At 40.6% G+C, this 24,400-nt stretch overlaps 1 protein-coding gene across 1 annotated transcript in view; it reads right to left on the bottom strand.

Moving 5' to 3' along the window:
• Positions 1-202: 202 nt before the first annotated feature.
• DNAJC3 (DnaJ heat shock protein family (Hsp40) member C3) overlaps positions 203-24,400 on the bottom strand; it is a 67,211-nt gene continuing 43,013 nt past the window's right edge. The window contains exons 5-12 of the mRNA XM_061435232.1: positions 22,402-22,554; positions 20,275-20,456; positions 19,716-19,835; positions 14,736-14,841; positions 14,531-14,651; positions 6,547-6,679; positions 5,562-5,710; positions 203-3,906 (exon numbers count right to left, since the gene is read on the bottom strand). Coding sequence (XP_061291216.1) covers positions 3,749-3,906; positions 5,562-5,710; positions 6,547-6,679; positions 14,531-14,651; positions 14,736-14,841; positions 19,716-19,835; positions 20,275-20,456; positions 22,402-22,554 — 1,122 coding nt within the window. The 3' untranslated portion in view covers positions 203-3,748. The remainder of the gene's footprint in view (positions 3,907-5,561; positions 5,711-6,546; positions 6,680-14,530; positions 14,652-14,735; positions 14,842-19,715; positions 19,836-20,274; positions 20,457-22,401; positions 22,555-24,400) is intronic.

Here is a 24,400-nt window from a genome sequence, read left to right as displayed (position 1 = left end):
TAAGAGTTAGATTTTAATGGTACTGAAAGTGAAGGACTGGTCACTCATTAAGGCCTCGCTGTCCTAGATTTTAATCATTTCACTTTTTGAGCTCTTCCTTCAGCTCATGACAAGCCAGAGCCCTTTGTCACCTCAGTTGCTGACTATGTATAAAGCCAAGTTGGAAAATAGACTCCTCCAAAAGACTGAAGGCCAAAAGTACTCATTTGACCATAAATATTTTTATTAAATGTGAAAATACACGGGCATAAAAATAGTACCCATATTTGTAGACATGTCTGAGACCCATTTCCATTAATTTCCGGAGTCTTATTTATTAAAACACTAAATTGAGATGGATTAAGTTGTACTTAGTTTTGTCTCATTCAGACCAACTACAGACTTAACAGCAGGAGTAATATTTTAACTCATCAGACATCTCCACTTCTTGCCTCCTCTACGCTCTGCTTTCCACTGCAGGTAAGAGGCTCAAATACAGAGGGTGTTAAACAAAACCCGTTTACTATACATGAAGCCACGCAGTGGCTAATTTTACTCTTAAATCATTCAGCAAATGAGATCATCCATTAATCAAATTATCTCCACCTATTAACATCATTTGCAATTACAGAATAAACTCTGCTACTAACAAAAAGGGAATGATCTGATTTAGAATAATTGTTGATAAATCAGCATTTGCCACCCTCTTTCCTTTATAAATATGGAAAAGTCAACTACATTCAGCACAGTGGCGTGCATTTCTCTAGGTTAACCACGCATGTGTCCTCAATGAAAACTGCACAGGGCTGTCACGGGTGCCCTGTCCCTTTAAGGAAGCAGAGACCTGGCTGAGGGGCATCTTGTGTCCTTTTTTCATGGTAAATTTCACAACTTACGACCAATTTCATGCTCTAAAGGTGAAATCTTTCATTTTTCCACCATGAATAGAAAATGATGCCAACTTAAAATTGTTAGCTTCCTCCCCACCTCCACACTCAGTTATAACTATAGTCTTTTTCTCTTAAGCGGTGGGTAGTTTTGACAATTATTAGAGTCCCAAAAAGTTCTGTTTTCATACTGATACTTGAACTTTTAATACTGCCTAAAGAGCAAAACGTTTTAAAATTAGTGCTGTTATACCCAATTCATATTAGTAAACTGTTGAAGTCGTTTTCCAGTTTTCATTTATCCATGGAAAAAAGCACAAACTTTCAGAAATGGGTATTACATTAATTTAGTTTCTTTTTAGACTTTTTTTCATGTTTATAGGCTGATGTGTTTAACACTTGTTGCTGTGGAAAAATACCCATTTACCGACCAGAGACACTTCACTTCTGGAGCTCACTGAAAAGGAAGGGAATGTGACATTCAAGGCCGGGCGCCCCTCTCCTTTTGCTTTTCCACAAAGAGCCACACAGGTTACCGGGCACCTGTGGTCCCCAAACCAGAGCCTGGAGAGAGTGACGCTCCTGCATCAGGCTGCCAGGACGGACAACTGTCCCTTCTCGCTCCCAGCACTCTTATCACTGTGGAGGGCAGGAGGGCCTGACCATCTTCCCAGTCAGGCGGATTCCAGAAGACTACTGATGATCCTCAAGGCTGGAACTGAAAAGTCGTTATTTTCCTCACTCATGAGCAAAAACAACAGAATCCAGAGAATTTCTCTCCACGGTGTTGGCACCTGGCACCATACCTGCTTCTGTCTTCACTGAAAACAAGCAACTCTGCAGAGTTCCCTTATGACAAGTCTGCATGGTAAGACTTCAGGAACGGGATTTATAGTTCTCACAGGTGAAGAAAAAACAGAGCAAACCCTCTCAGTAGCAGGATGGCAGTTGGCGAGTGACAGGTGCCCAGCACAGTGACCCACATGGCCCAACCCCAGCCACCCTGACCCCTTCAGGTGCCTCCTTGCTGGCAACTTTACATCCTCTCCTCCAAATGGAAGGTGGGTGGTTTGATATTTCCTTTGTTCTGATTTCTTTGTGAAAATTCTTCCTTGTAAAAGTAGGTAGAGGCCATTGCAAGATTTCAAAGAGTTCACAGTGACATCATACATGAAAGAACTGGAGTGAAAAAGAATTGCTGATTTAACTAATGAAGTAATAAGATTAAAGAATAAAAATGAATTTCCTTTGGAAATTATTTTCACACTGGCTTGAATTTTGAGACATTAAAACAGAAGGAAAGCTGCAAGCTGTTCGCTAGTTTTCAAAATGCCATCTTGTTTATTGGAAAGAAATAAACTTCTAAATAGATGCAAAAAGCATTTAACGTGTTTTGTCCAACTCAACTATGTTGTTTTTGTCCCTCAGATTAAAAAACTTTTCCAAGTATGTTTCAGAATGACTGTAAAAGGAAACTATTTGTGCTTGGCTGGCTGTTGTGGATATTAGTGGTAGGACAGCCCCAACAACTCAGAAGATGCTTGATTTCCCAAAAAGCAGTCAGTATATTAGGCCCATCCTACTTAAATTGTCAAAATGTTCTGAGGCAAAAAAAAAAAAACCTTTCTAGAATAAAGGTAATAATTTTTATCTAAATAATTCTTAGATTTTAAATGCAGCATCAATAGTTCCATAATATTTTATGGAATCCCTATCCATAAATATTTAATGTTATAGATTAACACTTATTTTTCTTTTAAGGAAAAAATTATCCAGCATATAAAGACTGAATAGTTTCATTTTTCTTAAAAGGTAAGAAGGTATCCCAAAAAGAGATGCTATCTTGATAGTGGACATACAGCCAGAGCTCACTAGGTCTGTAAACCTGTTTCTTTCCTGGCAGAACTTCCAGAGGCATCAAGGTCTGCAAAGGGGCAGGCCTGCTACTTAACACCCACCTCAAAGCAGTCCCACGTGGGCACCCACGGGCCAGGTAGGCCAGGACGTAAGAGAAGCTGCTGAACTTACCAAAAGTGGGAGACATGGCATACTGTCTATGTTGACTGAGCAACTTTACATTCTAAGCCAATCCTGTTACAGGAAATGCTGTACAACTCACAACTTCAGTTGTTAATTCTGTACTACAGCAATATTATTTAAATACCACTGCTATGTTATCTGAACTTATTTTACATATTTTTAGTTCATTGTATTTAATATTAAATAAAAGGGCCAGTAGGGTTTACAGTTAATTCTGTTTCCATTGTTTTCAGTATTCTCCTTCAGGTACTGAACAAAAAAATACGTATTTACCAGACCTCACCCTGCCATTCGTAGCAGGTTCTCTAAGGGCTCTCTGCCCACCTTCAACAGCAGCCACGTTCATGCTCAGCGAGAGATGGGAACGCCAAGTGAAAATGTAACATAGTGACAGGTGACCGGACAGACCAGAGTCGAAGCCAAGTTGTGCCTAAGAACATACAGCGCAGAAGGGTCATTCCTCTTGGAGAATGCTGACAGCCCAGGCTCCTCCTCACACACGCAGGTGCTGACACGTATGCAACAAGAAGAGAATCTCACCTGCTCCAGTGTAGAAGATAAAAGATCTGTGCACCCGCCTCAGACTGCTGCTTCCATCCGGTCACAGCACAGACACAGGCTGCTCTGCCAGAAACAGAAGCCCACCTGCCTCCCTGCCCTCACCCCCATCAGCCTCAAGTCTGCAATGGATAAGAATAGACACTGCCATTCTGAACACCTCTTTGGTCGTGGACAAACTGAAAGATTTGAATTTTCTTTTTCAATAGGATCCCGGAACAAGGTTATTTTGTTTGTTTTAAAACTTTAAAAAATGAAGGAAGAGGAGCAGAAAAACAGCTGGTTTAATTGAAGTGGAATTTAAATCTAAAAGGTCCGCCTGAGCTAAAGGGATTGAACCCTTGCCATGAGTTCCAGCTCCTGTGGAAAGGGTTGCCGCCACCTCCTTGTTGGCTCTCTGCGTCCAGGGGGTCTTCTCCGTCATCAAACTTCTTCCTCATTTCTGGAAAAGAAGCCAGCAAGGTGAGACCCAGCTGCTGCCGGGGCGGGGGGAGGGGCTGGTTCTGGGGGCTACACACCCCAGTTGTTGAAACAGCTGCGCCTGATGTTCAAATCCAGGCTCCCTGCCACCCCACCCCCATCAGAAACAGACTAGAAAAACCCGCCAGGGCTCAAAGTGGGCATTCACCGAAATTCAGACCCCTGAAATCTTCTCAGAAGCCACCCAAGGAAATTCTTCCCTGGAAGAGATGAGGAATTGCAGAGAATGAGACCTCAGAGTCACATGTGCTTTTCTGATCCAACAGCCCCTGTCCCCATCCTAACCCCAAACATGAGGTCAGCTAGGTGCAGCCTTGTCAACGCATGAAGTGTCTGGGCCTCACTGTTAAGTCTGACCAGAAGGCAGGCTCCCCAAGCCTGAGGGAGGGAGGTGCCTTATTGTACAATCCAGGAGCCAGCTCCACTGCTGTGCCTGTCAGTCCTGAGGAGACCGAGGCCACTGCAGACAAATGGCAGTAAGGATGCGGTAGGCAGCAGAGATTAGAAAAAGCTGTTTCATCCTTAAAATGAGGACAGGAAGAACAGACAGAAAAGAACTCTTAGTAAGCAAGAATGCAGCTCTTTTCTCCATCATGCCATGCTGCGCCCTGCTCCCCTAGAACTCAGATCCAGAGGCCCTCCAACTTGACATAGCTGCCTGACCCGCGCTGCACAGGCTGAGGGGACAGAGCCGCTCATAGGCGTCAGTATCTGCAGATAAAAGAACAAACAGTATGTAACCTACTATACTAAGTCAGTCCTGTCGCCCTCACTGGATTGTAAGATACTTGGGAATAAACATCATTTAACTTCAATTCCATAGCGTAAGTAGTAACTCAAAACTCTGTCAAATGGGCATAAAATGTGATTTCCTTCTATTCTGTTGTAGTTGTCTAGCTCAAAAGTCATAGTTTGTGCTTCCACTGACAAGGATGGCCACAAAAAAGCAGTAAGTATTATTAGCTTAACATGAGATTCCCTCTAGAAGTGTCAAAGATTGTTCAACATTACCTCACTTCTTAACTGTCTCCCTCTTATTACCCAGGTCATTTTAGCTTATGGTGAAATAACAACTGGGGGTTAATATCAATCACCAGTAATCAATTGACTTGAGTCAGGGCAAGATTCCTGGGGAGCCGCTCTCAGAGGGTGAGGATATTTGCCCCTCTCCCACCACTGCACATGCCCGCCTGGCAGCCCGTTTCCTCATCAAGCTCCTGTAAGTACGGTGTGAAAATAGCACTGATCTGTGACTCTGGAAGGAAACTAAGAGTATCCCTCTTGTACTTTCATATCACAGGTGAAAAAAACCTGAGGCTCAGAAAAAGTTCTAGGAGCTTGCTTAAACAGAACCTTAGCTCAGCCTTAAGAGTCATGCTCAGGCCTCCTGATTCCACGCTTGGTGGTGTCTCCACTATACCCAGAGTCTGACAGGGGCAGACACAGAAATGAACTTCGGGGACCGTCACCAGCTCCCAAGGTCAGCCCCACGGGTCCCCACCAGCACGCGCTCCACCGTCCACTCCCGCCTCTAAGACCGGCAGAGGAACAGAGCTAACAGCCACCATCACTGACACAGCCGCTTCAGGAGAAGAGAAACCTGAAGGCAAACACTACCTGGATCGGAGAGGACTTCTTTAGCAGCTGCTATGTCAATGAACTTCTTCTCAGCTTTTTTCTTTTCTTCTTCGTTCTGGAAGTTGTCTGGGTGCCACTGCAGTGCTAATTTTCGGTATGCTTTAATGATTTCTTGCTTTTTGGCATTTCTGAGGGGTGGTAAAATTCACAATTATTTAAGAAGTGTCCAACACACTGCCACAAAGAGCTGAAAGACAGCCCAGAAGATTCCACTGGTTTTCTGAACAGTGCCAACATAACCAACTGAGCATCTGATGCAGAGCCCTGCCTGACAACTGCAGCCGCCAGGCTTCCCTGAATGCTTGTTCCCTAATGCTAGGCTCTCAACAGAAATAAACTAAAGTACTCCTTCCTTCTCTTTACAACTTTCCCTTTTAAAAACTTCTTTGATGCATTTTGAAATTTTCTGAATTCCCAAACTACCATGATTCACTTCTTGGCATTAAAAAAAACACTGAGGCACACTTTCTAATTTGTTCTTTTTAAGTAGGCAAACCTAGAAGCAAAGTTTCAGACAAGTGGTTCCCTTCTTCAGGGAAGGTGGGTCTAATATAAATGCACATACTGAGTACATTACATTCTCCCTGTGCCTCAAAGTTGATTCTGAAAGTGCCACTGTTATCTTTAGGCCTAGAGAAGTTTTGTTTTCCTCAACCCCTCACCCGTCTGTTCCCCACCCAACAAAAGCTCACTCCTGCCTCTTTACCTTTCTTAAAAAATCTAGGCCCAGGATCTGTTCATGCTCCAGTGGTGTGTCTTTGTCACCAACTACTAATTCTCCATCATTACATGCCTAGTCTCGATCAAACAAATTTATCTGTAGTATATTAAAAACAACTTTGTGATGTTAAAGGTTGTTAGAGTTTAACTTATAGCTGACATAAGAAAATGAATCATGGAATAAAGAGCAACATTTAGCTTTAAAATAGTTGATTAAAAATAATGCAAATTTTTAGTAATTCACCTTTTTACTCCCAAGATTTTGTAATAATCTCGTCTCTGTGACTGTTTCAGTAGCCTCTGTGCTTTCTCCAGACCTTCTCGAATCTGCTGATCATTCTCATTGTGTTCCTGAGCAGTTTCATAATCCTGAATAGCTGTCAAAATATGTTGAAGATAATGCTGTTAGAAGGAATTATAACTTGTGACATTTACCCTGCAAATGTGATACCAAGTCACCATCCCAACCCCTTCCCTCGCCATCACTAAGAGCCTAAGAAGTGGTATCACCTTCATAATTTGGTTCAAAACTACACGAGAAAAAAAAAAAAAACTACACGAGGCATCCTTTTAAGGCTGCATTAGGTAGCTTACACTCCCATTCAGTAATCGCCACTCTGCTTGTTTACCTGGCCACCCTCCCACATTATCTTCCCCACAGCTGTGTGTTGTCTTAACCTCAGCCCTGACACAAAGCAATGGAGTGACTGTTACAGGAAAATAAGACACAGCAAAGACAATCCGCATGCTCAGTTGCAGGGCTACAGTTCAGAAGATTGAGAGGCTTAGAAGGGACCAGGAGAACCATCAGAAAGCAGAATGACCAGTTCACCCACAGGTTTCAACACAAACTATTACAAAGCTGATTTTTTTTAAAGTGCCAATCAGAACAAATACATATACAGTCCTGGTATGGGAAGGCTGATGCCAATTCACACTGCATCTTATTTGAGATTAAATATGTAGACGATACAAGGCATCTGGGTATCTAAGGTCACACAGAGCAGACTTACCCTTAGAAGGCCCTGAGGGTGAGGGTGGCCCTTAGCTGGTGACTGACAAGTTGGATTTGGGTAGTGTTCCCAACATTCTCTGATAGGAATAGCTGGCCATAGCTAAACGATGTGGATTGGGCTAACCATCTTCTGGGCATCTGGCATTTTGGTATGGGCTGGCCAGCCCCCAGTAAAGGCCCTGGGTCTCTAAAGAGCTTCCCTGGTAGACAAACTTCACACATGCTGAGGAATTTGGCTTGTCCTGCACAATTTCAGAGCTCGAATCTCCCACCTGGTTTCCTCTGGATTTCACCCCATGCGCCTTTTCCCTTTGCTGATCTTGTTTGTGTCCTTTCGCTGGAATAAATCTCAGCCCTGAGTACAATTGTGAGCCGAGTCCCATGTGTCCTGAATCCAAATCTGGGGGTGGTTTGGGGAGACACCAACACATGTTTTTCTCACTCTCCTCCCTGGACAGACAACTCTAATGGATCTTTGGGTTCAAATTCTATTTTTTTATGGAAATGCATTTCACTATGGGAAAGACATCTCTATGGATAGCATGCCTGAGCATTCATCTTGGCAACAGCTAATCCTGGAAGGGGTTTAAAAAAGCCCCTGGGGCAGGTTAAAATGAGAAAGACATTCAAGCAAGATGGACAAATTTAGTCTACACTACAAAGAAAAATAACCAATACTACCTTCCACTCATGGAGCAAGGGGGAGGGCACTTCAAGCTTTCATCCTCATTCCTGCCTCAAAGCATTAATGTTAAATATTAATATGAAACATTAATATTACTGACAGCCAACTAACAGTGACATCACAAAATACCTTTCCAATTTAGTACATAGACACAAAGCCGTTATAAAGAGCAGTGAGGTTTAACCTGCAATACCCACAGTACTTGACAGCACAACCTAGTGAGGAAATGTACTTGGAATTTAACACAAGAGGAAAATGTTTCAGTATGCTCAATTTTTTACTCATGCAAACTACATTTAAAACATGTTTTCATTCTTAAATATTCAGAGTAGCTTTCCCAAAACAGTCTTCTGTCTCCTATATTTTATTAACAGTTAAGATAGATACATTTTTCACAGTACAGGAAAAATAGGTTGTTTCCTCAAATTCACATGATTACAGGTAGGTAACTAAGTAGAAACAATATGGATGATGTAAACATCCCATGGACATAAACTAGATAACTCATTTTTAATTATATTTCTTAGAACAGTATGTTATATATTAGCCAATTAATTTTCTAACCTCTGAACCTAAAAACTCATCCTTCTCAAATTCTTTTCTTCCGTATGCCCCTCACCCAGTTCTTAAGGAGGAGTGCAAACCACCAGATCAAGATGGCAGAGAGTAAGCACAGGAATTTCCTGCCCTCTACCCTCCAAAAATAAAAAATAATATAAAACACAGCAGTCCTCAAACTACGGCAGAGCAGAAATGGTGACAAATTGCTGGAAGAGAAGGCAACTAGGATTGGATTAATAAGTAAGCCTAACAACTGCAATCCAAACACACACTGAAAGAGGCCCTAGAAGATTTTGGAAGCTGTTTGCTTTGGCCAAGGATTCTGAATTTAGCAAGCAGGAGGAGCTCTAAGGCAATCATCAGGTTACTTCATGAGGTGGCTTAAGTAATGGCTGGGCAGCCTCTCCGCCTGTATGTGGAGCAGCTGGCTGCAGCATTAACCCCAAGCCGGCCCAAAACCAGTCTCTGCAGAGTGCCAGACGGCATGTGGAAGGCCCCCGACGTGGCTGCTGGGCCCCCCGGACACCAAAGGCCTCCACAACAGCCTGGAATAAACACCAGAAAGGCAGTTCCACACCAATGGGCTCCACCGATACATGTGTCACGTCCTGCTTATTCTGGCAACTGGGCAAGATGACGAGCACGACAGGGAGTCTGTCTGTAAACAGGTCCTGCCCACTTCGAGCCAGCGTGAGTTCCGAACACAGAGGAGCATTCAAACGAGAGATGGGCACAATACACACAGCTGCAAATGGCTCCCTTCTCACACTCCATAAACCCAGTATTAAGTCCCAAATCAGCTTCCCTTCAAAATATATCCAGGATTTAACTATTTCTCACCATTTCCACACTTGCCACTGTGACGCAGTCCAGCATTAATACACCTGACAGCTCTAATACCTTCATAAGGTGTTCACAAGGTTCCCAGCTGCCTCCTTACTTCCCTAGAGTCTATTCTCAAAACAGTGACCTCAGGGGTCTTTTTAAACAGTGTATCCGACCTCTAGTATATGCCCCCAGGAGCACCTCCCAGATATCATATAAAACAAGGTAGATGGTCGGGGGAAGGGAAATGAGGGGAACAGGAGGGCACACACCATTTTCAGCACAACAGTGCAAGGAGACTGTTCAAGGGCTGCTAAAATTAGCTAGTATCAGCCATGAATCCAGGGTAAGAGGAGGAAGCAAACAGAAAGCCCTAAGGGAAAGAGCCCAGAAAATGCCAGCAAAATTCACTTCCTGTGAGTATGGTCTCTTCCAGAAGAGAGCAACAACCTGCATCCTTTACCAAGAAAACTGCAATACGCCCTTCTGGAATTGATAGAAGGACAGGGAGAGGGTATCATCAGGAGAGTTTAACAGTCCTAAATATGCAGGCTGCTAACAGCAGTGTAGCAAATTGCATAAAGGAAAAAATGGACAATATTAAAGGGGAAGATAGGAAAGTTTCCAATTTCCACACCAGGTAATTAAAGTTCCCTCTCAGCAACTGATGGGAAAAATAACAGAAACATTACACCCAGAAATTGCAGGATACACATTTTCAAGTGCACATAGAATGTTCAGCAAGATAGATCCTACACTAAGCTATAAAACAAGTCTACATAAATTCAAAAGGAGATACACCTAAATAAATTTAAAAGGAAAGAATTCATGAGTATGTTCTCTAAGCACAACAGAATTAAAATAGAAATATATAATAAGGTTGTATATTGTCATTCTGCTTATTTAACTTATATGCAGAATACATCATGCAAAATGCCGGGCTGGATGAAGCACAAGCTGGAATCAAGATTGTCAGAAGAAATATCAATAACCTCAGATACACAGATGACACCACCCTTATGGCAGGAAGTGAAGAGGAACTAAAGAGCCTCTTGATGAAAGTGAAAGGGGAGAATGAAAAAGTTGGCTTAAAGCTCAACATTAAGAAAACTAAGATCATGGCATCTGGTCCCATCACTTCATGGCAAATAGATGGGGAAACAGTGGAAACAGTGATAGACTTTATCTTCTTGGGCTCCAAAATCACTGAAAATGGTGACTGCAGCCATGAAATTAAAAGATACTTGTTCCTTGGAAGAAAAGGTATGACCAACCTAGACAGCATATTAAAAAGCAGAGACATTACTTTGCTGACAAAGGTCCATCTAGTCAAAGCTATGGTTTTTCCAGTAGCCATGTATGGATGTGAGAGTTGGACTATAAAGAAAGCTGAGTGCTGAAGAATTGATGCCTTTGAACTGTGGTGTTGGAGAAGACTCTTGAGAGTCCCTTGGACTGCAAGGAGATCCAACCAGTCCATCCTAAAGGAAATCAGTACTGAATATTCATTGGAAGGACTGATACTGAAGCTGAAGCTCCAATACTTTGGCCACCTAATGTGCAGAACTGATTCATTGGAAAGACTCTGATGCTGGGAAAGATTGGAGGCAGGAAGAGAAGGGGATGACAGAGGATGAGATGGTTGGATGGCATCACCGACTTGATGGGACATGAATCTGAGCAAGCTTCGGGAGTTGGTAATGGGCAGGGAAGCCTGGTATTTTGCAGGCTTGGGGTCAGAAAGAATCAGACACGACTGAGCAACTGAACTGACTGATGTAAAAAGGTGCTTAGGAAACTGAAATATTTTAAAATTAGACAAAATATCTAAATAATACATGCATCAAAGAAGTAGTTAGAAGGAAAGTTAGAATATATTTCAAATCAAATGACAATGAAAATAAATGTGAGAAGTGCAGTTTTAAATACTTATATTTAAAAAGAAAAGAGGCCTAAAATCAATGACAGTTTAAACTTAAGAAGCAGGAAAAGCAAAAAATAAGTCCAAAGGAAGTCAAAGGAAAGAAAGAAATCAATGAAATACAAAGAAAAGTCATAGAAAACATTAACCAATCCATAAGTCGGTTCCTTCAGAAGACCAACAAATTTGACCAAACTACACTGATCAAGAGGGGAAAAAAAAACAAATTGTCACTATTAGAAATGAACAAATTATCACTTCAGACCTTATAGACATTAAAAGAAAAGTAAGAAAGCATTAAAAATGTGATATAACCAAAAGGAGCAATGTAGGTGAAACGGACGAATTCACTGATGCACACAACTTACAAAAACTAAAATGAGAAAATAGAAAATACGAGAAACCCTATACTGATAAACTGAATTCATCATCAAAAATGTTCATACTAAGAAAACTCTGGAACCTAAGATGGTTTCACTGGTGAATTCTAAACTTAAAGAAGAAACACCAACTTTATACCACTCTAAGAAAATGAAGGTATGATCTTTTAACACAGAATACTTTCACAGAATAGGGCAGACTTAGCGTCACTAGGTAGAGTTCAAGAATAGGCGAGAAAGCATAGGAATCTGGCTACAGGACATCATAGGATGTCAAACATAAAATATATCTTTTCCACAATTTTGTCAGGTTGGCCCTTCACCCAGAAAAAGTGTTACCTGGCTCCTGTTCTCAGAATTATAGATATTATTAGTAACACTAAAGTAATAGCCATGTCAGATGGAGTTAGCACAGCAATCACAGGTCACACCTAGGCAGTTGTAAACAGTCTGCCTGGCAAGAAGGAGACTCAAGAGATGCAGTGTCACTCCCTGGGAGGAAGATCCCCTGGAGAAGGAAATGGCAACCCACTCTAGTATTCTTGCCTAGGAAATCCCATGGACAGAGGAGCCTGGTGGGCTACAGTTCGTGGGGTCACAAAGAGTAGGCCACAGCTGAGCAACTAAACCACCACAGGTCAGAGCTAGAAGCAAGCTATCCCATTAAGTACCATTTATATAGCAAAGTCAATGCAAGTTACCAACAACTACTCTAAAAATAAGTACAGTGGAAACCATTTACTAGAAGCACTGCATTAAGCATCACTTTCTGAGCACCATCTTCTTTCTCTTGTAACTCAGGAGAGTTTCAAAGAGGGTTAAGTGAAATGAAGTTTTTTACTCTCTGCTCAAGTCTGCTGACTCCTCACCTACCCTCTCATGTTCTTTCTCTGTCACAAGAGTCCTATGCAATATGTACTGTTCACATTCTTACTGTACATATAAGGAAAGTAAGATATTACGGGCTAAGTTACTTGATGGAAGTAACACTGCAAAAATAAATGGTACACTCCAAAGGCATAAAACTGGCCAATAAGCATATGAAAAGGTGCTCAACATCAATCACTAATCATTAGGAAAAGGTAAGTTAAAACCACTAGTTATCACTTCACATCCAAAACCAGCAAACAAAATATAGAAAGCCTTCATATAAGGAAAAAAGACTTCAAAGATAGATCTATTAAATTATTATCAAACATCTTTTTCTTCAGGAATCGAGCTTCAAATTTCTCTAAAAAATAAGTGGGTTTAACATTCGAGATACAAAGGCATGTTTCAACTTATATGTAGCAGCCTACAAAATTGAACCTTTTATTTATCTTAACAGCTAAGCTTAAAAGCTTGTGCAGCTTCACTAATTTCACATTTAGAGCTCAGGGTTTACATACAGAGAAGAAAAGCACACGTTGATGAAGCATTCCAGTAACTAACTGGAATGAAAATTCCTAAAATACAGCCTTCTGGGAGCCCAAGAGTGAAAAGAGCAAGCAGGCTAAAGGCATCTGTGTAAATCACTTGCCTTAATGACACATTCTTCTGAATCTGAAAATTTTGCTCACATACATTTCAAGCCTCAATCAGACCTCAAGGACTATACATCACTCCCAGGAAACCACTTATAAGATTCTTTTTAAATTGAAGAAAGCAGGAAGAAAGTAAACGACCAGTTTGCCTTAAAAATGAGTACCACGAATCTTTCTTAATTATAAGTTCAGTTATCTCTTTCTTAGTACAGTTTTATCATTGCTATAATGCATTCTTACTATGCTTAAAATAACTGCACATTTCATTAAATAAATATGCAGCAATTATTAGGGGGAAAAACCAGAGTACCACAAATCAAGTTTCCCCAGAAACATACCCTTACTGTTTTCGATCTTAAATGCTTTACTTGATTTGAAACCAAAACTTGTCATTAAGGGCTATAAGGTTCACTTCTTTTAAAATCATCTCATTTAGATGTTCGTAGTATAATGTCACATGAAAAAGGTCACAAAACAATATATATGAAAGGATTCTGTACGACTACTGTATTGGCCTTACTTATTCTCCAAAAATAGAGCACTGCTTTTATTCAAGGTGCTTACAACATCTAGCAGGAAACTTTCTCTGCTACTTGAACAAAGTTGGATAAGCAACTGTCCTGACATTTACTAACAGCTTGCAATGCGGGAGACCCGGGTTCAACCCCTGGATTGGGAAGCTGTCCTGGAGAAGGGAATGGCAACCCACTCCAGTATTCTTACCTGGAGAATTCCATGGACAGAGGAGCCTGGCGGCTACAGTCCATGGAGGCACAAAGACTCGGACAAAACTGAGCAACTGAGTGACTAACACTTTCACACTTTCTAGGGATCATAGAGGGTCATTTTATATTTGGGCATATATGTCACATATATGTCTGCTGTATGTCTAACATGTATATGCAAAGAATACATATATAGGCATAAAATACACACTCATATATATGCATAGATAAAAGTCTGAAAGATATAAATCCAAAGTGAGCAGTGATTACCTCTGGATGATATGAGATCTGTAATTTGAGTTTTCTATTTTGTTATTCATCTAACTTGTCTACAATAAAGCAAGCTAAAATTTTTATTTTTATATTCCAGTGTACTGGATTCAACAGCAGAACTCTTTCCTTACATGGTATACCTCTCATGTTCCATCAAGAAAGAATGATTTACTAAGAAAATGATATTTAGGTTCTCTGCCATTTTTCTAAAGTCGCCAACATCTCCAGGTAAACTTGTTCTAAACAAAGGGATGTTAAACGGAGTAACTGCACATACATCAACTTTGAGGTACTGCATATCAAATTCCTTAAAGATTTACCTTCATCATACATTTCTTCTATTAAATAGGCCTCTGCTCGGTCTTTCAGAGCATTCACGTTCTCAGGTTCCACCTGTAAAACTTCTGAACATACTCGAATAGCTTCAACAGGCTTCTCATCCTAAAGGTAAACGTGAGAAAAGAACTTATGGTGGTTATTCCATATGTCAAGTTTTACAATTCTGGAAATGAGTCAGCAATTTACCTTAGAAAAGCAGTGGCAAATCCTTTCTTTTGAACGAATTGTATATTCATGAACACCTGGCTCTGTTTTCATGACAGATTCATATTTGCTGATTGCATCTGTGTACCTATTAAATGAGCAAATCATGATGAGTAAACTGAATTCTATTTCCAGAGCTAAAGAAAAGGACCCTCTGCTCATCACTATATGTTGCTTCATCAACTGACCTGAATGAGCACAAGCCCTCAAAGACTCCTTCCACCTTATAATCTACAGTAGCAACGAAGGTTCTCTCTGCAAGTAAGAGCTGAAACATGTGACCACAGAAAAAGTATATGCATAAATTAAAGCACCCTTTCTGAGTACTAACTGATCAAATCAAATGATGGATTCTTTATAGAGAAAGGTTCCTGATTTTGAAGCTGAGGAAAACACTTTGTTAAAGTCAGACTAGCACAAAGCACGTTGAGGAAAACAGAGATCAGGTTTTACACACTTGGTTACTACATGTTTTATAAAATCACAGAACCCATTTCATGTTATTTTATATAATAAATATCAATATTCATAACTGAGTACAAGGTAATTTCTTGCAGAAGAAACCCCCAACTTTACTAGCTTTCTAAGAACAATAAAAGCTACTTCAGAATTTTTTTAAACTGGTGAAAAATACTAGTCATGTTATGCATTGTTACTTTCCTCAGTAACAACAAACTATAAGATCTATCTACATCGTGCTGTGGCAGATTTTTCCAAAAGTGCTACAATCTTCACATTTAAATGCTGCTTTATTAAAATACAGGTTTAAAGATAACACTTAAAGCAAAAGCTAGCCATCAATGTCAAAATCCTAGTTGGGATGCTGTTTTGTAGATTTATAAGATGGTGGGAAACTCTACAGAGTGTGTGAGGCCTCACTTTATCTCTTAAAACTACACATGAAACTAATATTAGAAATTAAAAGTTCAATTACAAATACTATCTAACTTTATATAAACGATATCATAATAAACTATTTTTGCATCAAAAAGAAAGTTCAGTTAGAAAATAATGTGCTTCACTTAAAAAAAGAAACCTCTGGGAAGGTGGGGTAGAGATATTTTCCCCAACTCCTCAAGCTAGACACCCGTGTAAACACCCTGGACATTATACTGTTTTAGTAGGAGAAGACTCAGGTTAAGAAAATTATGGTCCCAACCCCCACCAACATCAGCAGGTCAACTGGAGAGCGAAGACTTCGGGGAGCCTCTAATGAGGTGTGTCCACATCCCAACCAAGGTGGTGTTGGAGAACATCAAGTTGGGAGCCAGAACTTTTATGCCTGATCAGAACTGAGTCCCCCAAACTCTCACCTACACCAAGCAGTAGGAGGAGAATCCCACAGCTCGAGCAGCAACAAAGGCCGAGTGCGAAACGTCTACCTTCATCTTCCAGTTAACGAGGTGGTGGCCACCCTCCAGCCCGATGCTCACATTGCAGAGACAATGTCAGAAAAAGCCACCCAAAACAGAAGAATCAAAAACCAGACTCTTATAAATGAAGATATCCAGATTTCAATTGAAAACTAATCATCATACCAAGAAACAGGATCTCCAAACAACACCGAGAGGACAGAGATGTTAGAATTATGACAAAGATTTTAAAGTAGCCACACACACAAAAAAGCAGCAATTAACAAGCAGGCTTAAAGCAAATGGAAAAATATAATGCCTCAGGCAAAGAAATGGAAAGTCTCAGCAAAGAAATAGAAGATATAAAAATTCCAGATAGAATTTTTAGAACTGAAAAGTATAAAAACCGAAATAAAGAGCTCACTGCATGTGCTTAACAGCAGAATGCAGAGGACTGAGAAAGGGTCAGTGAATTCAAACAACAGAAATAACTAAATCTGAACAACAGAGAAAATGGAAAAGAAAAATGAATAGAGCCGCAGGGACTGTGGGGCTAAAACTAAAAAAAAAAATCTAATATTTATGGAAGTGAGAAATAGATTTAAGGGACTGGATCTGATAGAGAGTGCCTGATGAACTATGGACAGAGGTTCGTGACATTGTACACGAAACAGGAATCAAGACCATCCCCAAGAAAAAGAAATGCAAAAAGGCAAAATGGTTGTCTGAGGAGGCCTTACAAATAGCTGTGAAAAGAAGGGAAGTGAAAAGCAAAGGAGAAAAGGAAAGATATACTCATTTGAATGCAGAGTTCCAAAGAATAGCAAGAAGCCATAAGAAAGCCTTCCTCAGCGATCAATGCAAAGAAATGGAGGAAAACAATAGAATAGGAAAGACTAGAGATCACTTCAAGAAAACTAGAGATACCAAGGGAATTTTCATGCAAAGATGGGCTCAATAAAGGACAGAAATGGTACGGACCTAACAGAAGCAGAAGATATTAAGAAGCAGTGGCAAGAATACACAGAAGACTGTACAAAAAAGATCTTCACGACCCAGATAATAACGATGGTGTGATCACTGACCTAGAGCCAGACATCCTAGAATGTGAAGTCAAGTGGGCCTTAGGAAGCATCACTATGAACAAAGCTAGTGGAAGTGATGGAATTCCAGTTGAGCTATTTCAAATCCTGAAAGATGATGCTGTGAAAGTGTTGCATTCAATATGCCAGCAAATTTGGGAAATTCAGCAGTGGCCACAGGACTGGAAAAAGTGACTTTTCATTCCAATCCCAAAGAAAGGCAATGCCAAAGAATGCTCAAACTACCACACAATCGCACTCATCTCACATGCTACTAAAGTGATGCTTAAAGTCTCCAAGCCAGGCTTCAGCAATACGTGAACCATGAACTTCCAGAAGTTCAAGCGGGTTTAGAAAAGGAAAAGAAACCAGAGATGAAATTGCCAACATTCGCTGCTGCTGCTGCTGCTGCTGAATCACCTCAGTCATGTCCGACCCCCTGCGACCCCATAGACGGCAGCCCACCAGGCTCCCCCATCCCTGGGATTCTCCAGGCAAGAACACTGGAGTGGGTTGCCATTTCCTTCTCCAATGCATGAAAGTGAAAAGGAAGTTGCTCAGTCGTGTCCAACTCTTCATTGGATCATTGAAAAAGCAAGAGAGTTCCAGAAAAACATCTACTTCTGCTTTATTGACTATGCCAAAGACTTTGACTGTGTGGATCACAATAAACTGTGGAAAATTCTTCAAGAGATGGGAATACCAGACCACTTGACCTGCCTCTTGAGAAACCTGTATGTAGGTCAGAAACAACAGTTAGAACTGGACATGGAACAGACTGGTTCCAAATAGGAAAAGGAGTACATCAAGGCTGTATATTGTCACCCTGCTTATTTAACTTATATGCAGAGTACATCATGAGAAATGCTGGGCTGGAGGAAGCACAAGCTGGAATCAAGATTGCTGGGAGAAATATCAATAACCTCAGATATGCAGATGACACTACCCTTATGGCAGAAAGTGAAGAAGAACTAAAAAGCCTCTTGATGAAAGTGAAAGAGGAGAGTGAAAAAGTTGGCTTAAAGCTCAATACTCAGAAAACGAAGATCAGGGCATCTGGTCCCATCACTTCATGGCAGATAGATGGAGAAACAATGGAAACAGTGGCTGACTTTATTTTTCTGGGCTCCAAAATCACTGCACATGGTGACTGCAGCCATGAAATTAAAAGACGCTTACTCCTTGGAAGGAAAGTTCTGACCAACCTAGATAGCATATTCAAAAGCAGAGACATTACTTTGTCAACAAAGATCCATCTAGTCAAGGCTATGGTTTTTCCTATGGTCATGTATGAACATGAGAGTTGGACTGTGAAGAAAGGTGAGTGCCATCAATTCAAAAGAATTGATGCTTTTGAACTGTGGTGTTGGAGAAGACTCTTGAGAGTCCCCTGGACTGCAAAGAGATCCAACCAGTCCATCCTAAGGGAGATCAGTCCTGTGTGTTCATTGATAGGACTGATGTTGAAGCTGAAACGCCAATACTTTAGCCACCTGATGCAAAGAGCTGACTCATTTGAAAAGACCCTGATGCTGGGAAAGATTGAGGGCAGGAGGAGAAGGGGACAACAGAGGATGAGATGGTTGGATGGCATCCCCGACTCAATGGACATGGGTTTGAGTGAACTCTGGGAGTTGGTGATGGACAGGGAGGCCTGGCGTGCTGCGGTTCATGGGGTCGCAAAGTGTCGGACACGACTGAGCGACTGAACTGAACTGAACTAAATATTTACGTCAGTCAGAGTCCTAGACGGAAAACAGAGAGAGGGCTGGGCTGAAAAGGGATTCCCAGAAATAATGCCTGGAAACTTGCCAAGTTTGACAAGAGACATAAACATACATATCCAAGAAGCTAAGGATACTCCAAACAGTATAAACATAAAGAAATCCATGCTGAGATATATCATAATTAAACTTCTGAAAACTAAAGATAAGGAAATAATCTTAACACCAGTCCAAGGAAAATGACACCTTATCTTTAGGAGGAAAAAACACAATTAGAAAGACAATGGATTTCTCATCAGGACCCACGGAAGCCAGAAAGAAATTATACAATTTTTTCAGATGTTGTAAGAAAAGAACTATTAACCCTGAATCCTATACTGAGAGAAAATGTCCGCATACTCTGTATACATCGCCATCACTCTAGATATGTTAATACAGTACCTTTTAACACTCAGTTTATATGCCTGTCTCCCACACTAAACTATAAGCTTAGACCAAAAACTATAGTCATGTTCATTTCTAACCTCCCTCCCTGTCCGGTATGTGGTCAGTACCTGACAAAGGAGAAATTCAATAAATAGTTGGCAAAATATAAATAAATCTGCTGAAAAGAATACTATGCAGTTACCATCATCTGTATTCTGCCCTGTTCAAAAAGTGTAAGAGTGTGATAGTTTTGTTAAGCCCCAATGCCATCTAAGATCCTCCACCCTCCAGGAGTGAAAAAGTAAGTAGTTCAGTTCTTCTGTGCCCATGACCAGACATCAGAGGGAAGGTGGAGGCGTCCACACAGCACAGCCTTACCTGCCTTCTTTGATGAGCTCTTCAGCTGACTCAATCAGCTTATTCAGTTTCTTTACTTGTTTATAGTGTGCAAAACACCTTTTATGATCCTGGTCAAGTTTAAGACATTCACGAACTTCACTGTTCACATATTTAAAGAAGGAAAATACTCCATGTCAAAATAATTAATAAACGGTTTTCCATACTAAATACAGAAATTACAACAAAAGGTATTTTTTTATCTGTTAACACTGACTTAATTTATCATACACTTTTACATATGGCATTGTATTAGGCACACATATAAATTAATTCAAGTTCAAAATGACTCAAGTAGAGATAATATATTAAACACTCTATTTTGCTTCTGCAAAGTAATAGCCCTCCTATTTACCTTACAGAGTATACTTCATGAAAATGACTATGTAAAAGCAAAATAACTTAGAAATAACACAAAATTATAGATAGGAAAAAAGCCCAACCCTAATTTTATTAAAGTTAAAATTAAAAAGAAAATGGGAGTATTCCGTTACTGCAAACACTAAAAAGACGTTGAGATGTGCATGTTACTAGAACTAACCTGAGAGACAGTTCATGGTCTCCTAGTTCATAGTAGAGTGTGCTGATTTTATAAAATGCCTCAGTATTATCGTTTTTCAATTTTGATGAAGCTTTTAAGTCACTTATCGCTTTCCTAGGTTCCCCTTCTTTTATAAAACATTCAGCTCGAAGTTCTCGAAGTTCTGCATCCCAAACACAAACCTTGAGAAACAAAACAACTAGACTTAAAGAGACAGTAAATTACGTACATTCATCCCTGCCCCGCGCATATCTTATCAACAAAGAACATCCTCAATTACTGTGATGACTTCTATATTGTAAGAAATGTTAAAAATTCTGATACAATTTAAATGTGACAAAAATAATGAGATGTGATAAAGTAATTTCTCCAAAGACTTTTTTTTGTTGGGGAGGGGGGGTGTCTGCACTGGTCTTCGTTGCTGCACGCAGGCTTTCTCTAGCTGCGGCGAGCAGAGGCTCCTCTCTAGCTGTGGTGAGGGGGCTCCTCTCTAGCTGTGGTGAGGGGGCTCCTCTCTAGCTGTGGTGAGGGGGCTCCTCCGTGCAGTGGCTTCTCTTGCCATGGAGCACAGGCTTTAGGGTGCGCGGGCTCCAGCAGCTGCAGCTCATGGACTCCAGAGCTCAGACTCAGTGTTTGTGGCACAACTGCTTAGTTGCCCCAGGGCGTGTGGAATCTTCCCAGTCCAGGGATTGAACCCATGTCCCCTGCACTGGCAAGTGGATTCTTAGCCACTGGACCACACGGGAAGTCCCGAAACATGTCTTAAATATATTCCAGTGGGGTAAGGAGTGTGCATGTGTATATATATACACACACTAACAAGGCCCTTTTTGCAAACCCCTTTCAATTATATAATTCTAAAACACTGACAATAAGAAAACAGGGCATTTATTATTAGAAAGTGGTTTCCAGTGAAGCATTTTTTATTTTGAAGAGAATATTATCTAATTGGATTTTTATACTTAATCAACAATTCTAATTTCTAGTCTCAAAAAAATATAATCTAGGTTCTAAGTTCACAATTTTTATTCTACTAGTAACTAAATTAAATGAACTCTTATAAAATGTTACCTCCTTGAAATTAAATCCTCATATCACAAAAATAAAAGAGAAAAAAATGTGAGAAGGCTGAAGTATCTCAATTTCCATTTTATCAGAAAGTTGACAATGTTTAGTTAACCACCATTATTCTTCCAAATACACATCCAAAAGCTCACCACCAATAAGACCCGTGTAAGTGTCTTTACATATTTCATAGAGCTGTTTTAAAGTCACGTCAACTTTTCATGTGAAGATATCAAAATCGACATTGTACATAAATTAAACACCATGGACAATGAGCCAAGTCAAGACGGATAATTACTAGAAGGTAAAAATCATAACTTTATGTTTTCTTAATAAAGCATTAACAAAATAATCTAGTAAACTGTGAATTTCACTGGAATTTCCACTGGAAATTGCACTTCACATGATTTCCTCTATAAAACTATCAGAAAGTGGCCATTCTACACACATAACGAGTTTATCATCAAGATAAAATGAGACTGTACAAAGCATTGTGAAAATAATAAATATGAGTTATGATTGCTTCCATTTGAATATGTTATTAGACTTCCTTCTGATACCCTCACACCCTCGTCTGTCATTAAGTCCTTGCTGAGGCAGATGTAGATTTCTGTATCTAGAACCCTCTGAATCCTATCAACTCTTCAACTGCCTTCTTCCCTAAAAACTTCTTACTCTAAACATTCATCTTTCCTCCCAAACATCATTTCTCCTTTTTCTGCAACCAACTTTTATCTTTTATCCCATTATCTAACCTCTAGAGTTTTCTTGCCCCACCCCACAAAAAATGCAATAGCAAACAAACACAGCAAAGCAAGCGATGTATAAAAATACCAAGTCCCACTCCATCACACCTTCAGTATTTTCACTGAAAATTTCAGGCCCAACTTCTGTTCTGTATAAACGTCATCTTTCAATTAAGAGTGGAAAACCCCAGAGTTGATCTGATTTTATGCTACCTAGGATTTTTGTGGTATATAACATGTCAAAGCATATAAACATACCTCACAGGAAAATGCAGTAACTGTCAGGCTTGTCGGCTGCAAGAGCAAAACAACTTACCTCTAAAATCTTATCAAGGAAGGTTATAGCAGCAGTAAAATCTGAGCTCTCAAAGGCATCCAGTGCTTGTGAGCGCAGACGCTGCATTTCATCAGATTTGACAAGCTGGGACTGGGCTTCCTTCTCTTCATTTTCACTTGGATTTGACTTGAGCTGTAACAATAAGAAGAAGTTAAACTAAACAGGGCTTTTTTTTTTTGAGACTAACAATCATACACAATTATCTGAACTTTCCGAACATTCGAGTTTATTGGGGGATCAGTAGGGAAACACGGGCACAGCCAGCTTCCCCCACGACTAGCCCCGGGTGCTGATCACCGTGGGAGGCAGCAGCCAAGGCATCTTTATTCCCACCCACATGATGACGAGAGCGGGCAGTGGAACTGGAGTCAGAAGACTGGGGCACCACAACTTTCCAGGAAGCACATGGATTTAGGACTGTGAAAAGGGAGAGACGAGGGGACGCACCGCACTCACGCTCTGACCTACGGCTCTGCAGAAACACTCGAGCTCCATGTGTTTTGCTTTCTAGTTACGTTTCTTAAGGATTTATTTTTTAAGTATAAAATAACTGTACCACAATACTGAAAGGCAGAGGGAAACTGAAGGGAAGGGCAGTGTTTTAGAGGTATAAGAAAAAATCTGATGCCAGAGGGGTTGAGGCACAATAAGAAAGACTTTACAGAGAAAAATAAGAGAGTAACAGCTTATTAAAAGGCCTATGAAGTGGTTTTAGGAGGTTTGTATCTCTTTTTTTTAAGACAACTTCACCAAGGTATAGTTTATTTGCCATAAAGTTCACTCATTTTGAATGTGCAATTTTATGATTTTTAACAAACTTATGAAGCCTGCAACCATTCCCACAGTTTTAGACCGTTTCTGCCACCTCAGTAAGATCCCTGTGTCTGCTTACAGCTCATTCCCGCCCCCAGCCGGGCCTCTAGCAGTCACTCTTAACAGTTTCTTCCTCCAGATGGAAAAATCTTAAGCCTAATGGCTCAGGAAAAAAAAGTGCCTACATTAAGAAACTACTCATTTTTTATAAAATTTTTTGAGATTACAGTTATATTTAACTCCTGAAATCTAGTGTTTCTACTAAGATGGAAATTGTAGTTAATGGGCTCTCTCCCATTTTGGGTGAGGTGCAAATGCCAGTAGGTTATTTCTAGAAATGTCTCTCCTTCAATTCTCCAATCACACCATTTCCCCTTTTAGTGGACTCATGTTTAAAAAACACCTCCACTAGCTAACTGGTAGGAGAGAATACTGCAGATTAGAAACCTTAAGAACATTAATTCTTGGTAAAGGGTCTGCATTTCTCCATTTTGTTTCTTAGAGGATACTTCAGATATTTTTTCTGTTGTTTTAATCTTTGGTTTTTGAAGGAATGGCTAGGACTCCAAATATTCATAGCTAACTACAAACTGGTAACCTCAGCTCACTCTGGGGTGGGTTTTCCCTGCGTGACTAAACTGTCCAAGTTGAAGGAAGCTGCTCTGCTCTGGGCCATGGCATGCTTGTCTTTGTTTTACCATCCTCGGGGTAGCCGAATCCTTCCGATGAACCACGCTGGAGCGGGTATTAAACATGTGTGTACCGTCACTTTACTCTGGGTAAAGGTAGATGCTTATTGGTAACTGCCGCTTCTGGATGGGATTTGCATCTCTTCTCTCCCAAAGGGTAGAGTCTGTCCTCCTCCACACAATCCTCCATGGAGGCAGGTGAGGGAGGGGCAGGGGGAGGGTGGAGGACTTGGCCTCACTCCATGGTCAGACAGTGGGGACGGGAGAAGAGGAGGGCTCAGGGCATCGGGGCCTCATCAGGGCCAGGGGCCGGGGATGAGAGAGACAGGATTCCTCCAAAGAGGTTTAAGAAAGAAGTTTGAGGAACAAACTAAAGATTGAAACTTATAACTCGGGAGAGTTTCAACTCTTTTCCCAAGGGTGCTGACTCTTCTCAACTACCCTCTCATGTTAACCCTGCTGGCATTTCCCTCCCT

This window comes from Bos javanicus, chromosome 12 (assembly GCF_032452875.1).
Source record: "Bos javanicus breed banteng chromosome 12, ARS-OSU_banteng_1.0, whole genome shotgun sequence".
Classification (NCBI taxonomy): Eukaryota; Metazoa; Chordata; class Mammalia; order Artiodactyla; family Bovidae; genus Bos; species Bos javanicus.
The sequence above is the reverse complement of the archived record's forward strand: the minus strand, read 5'-3'. Positions and strand labels throughout refer to the sequence as shown.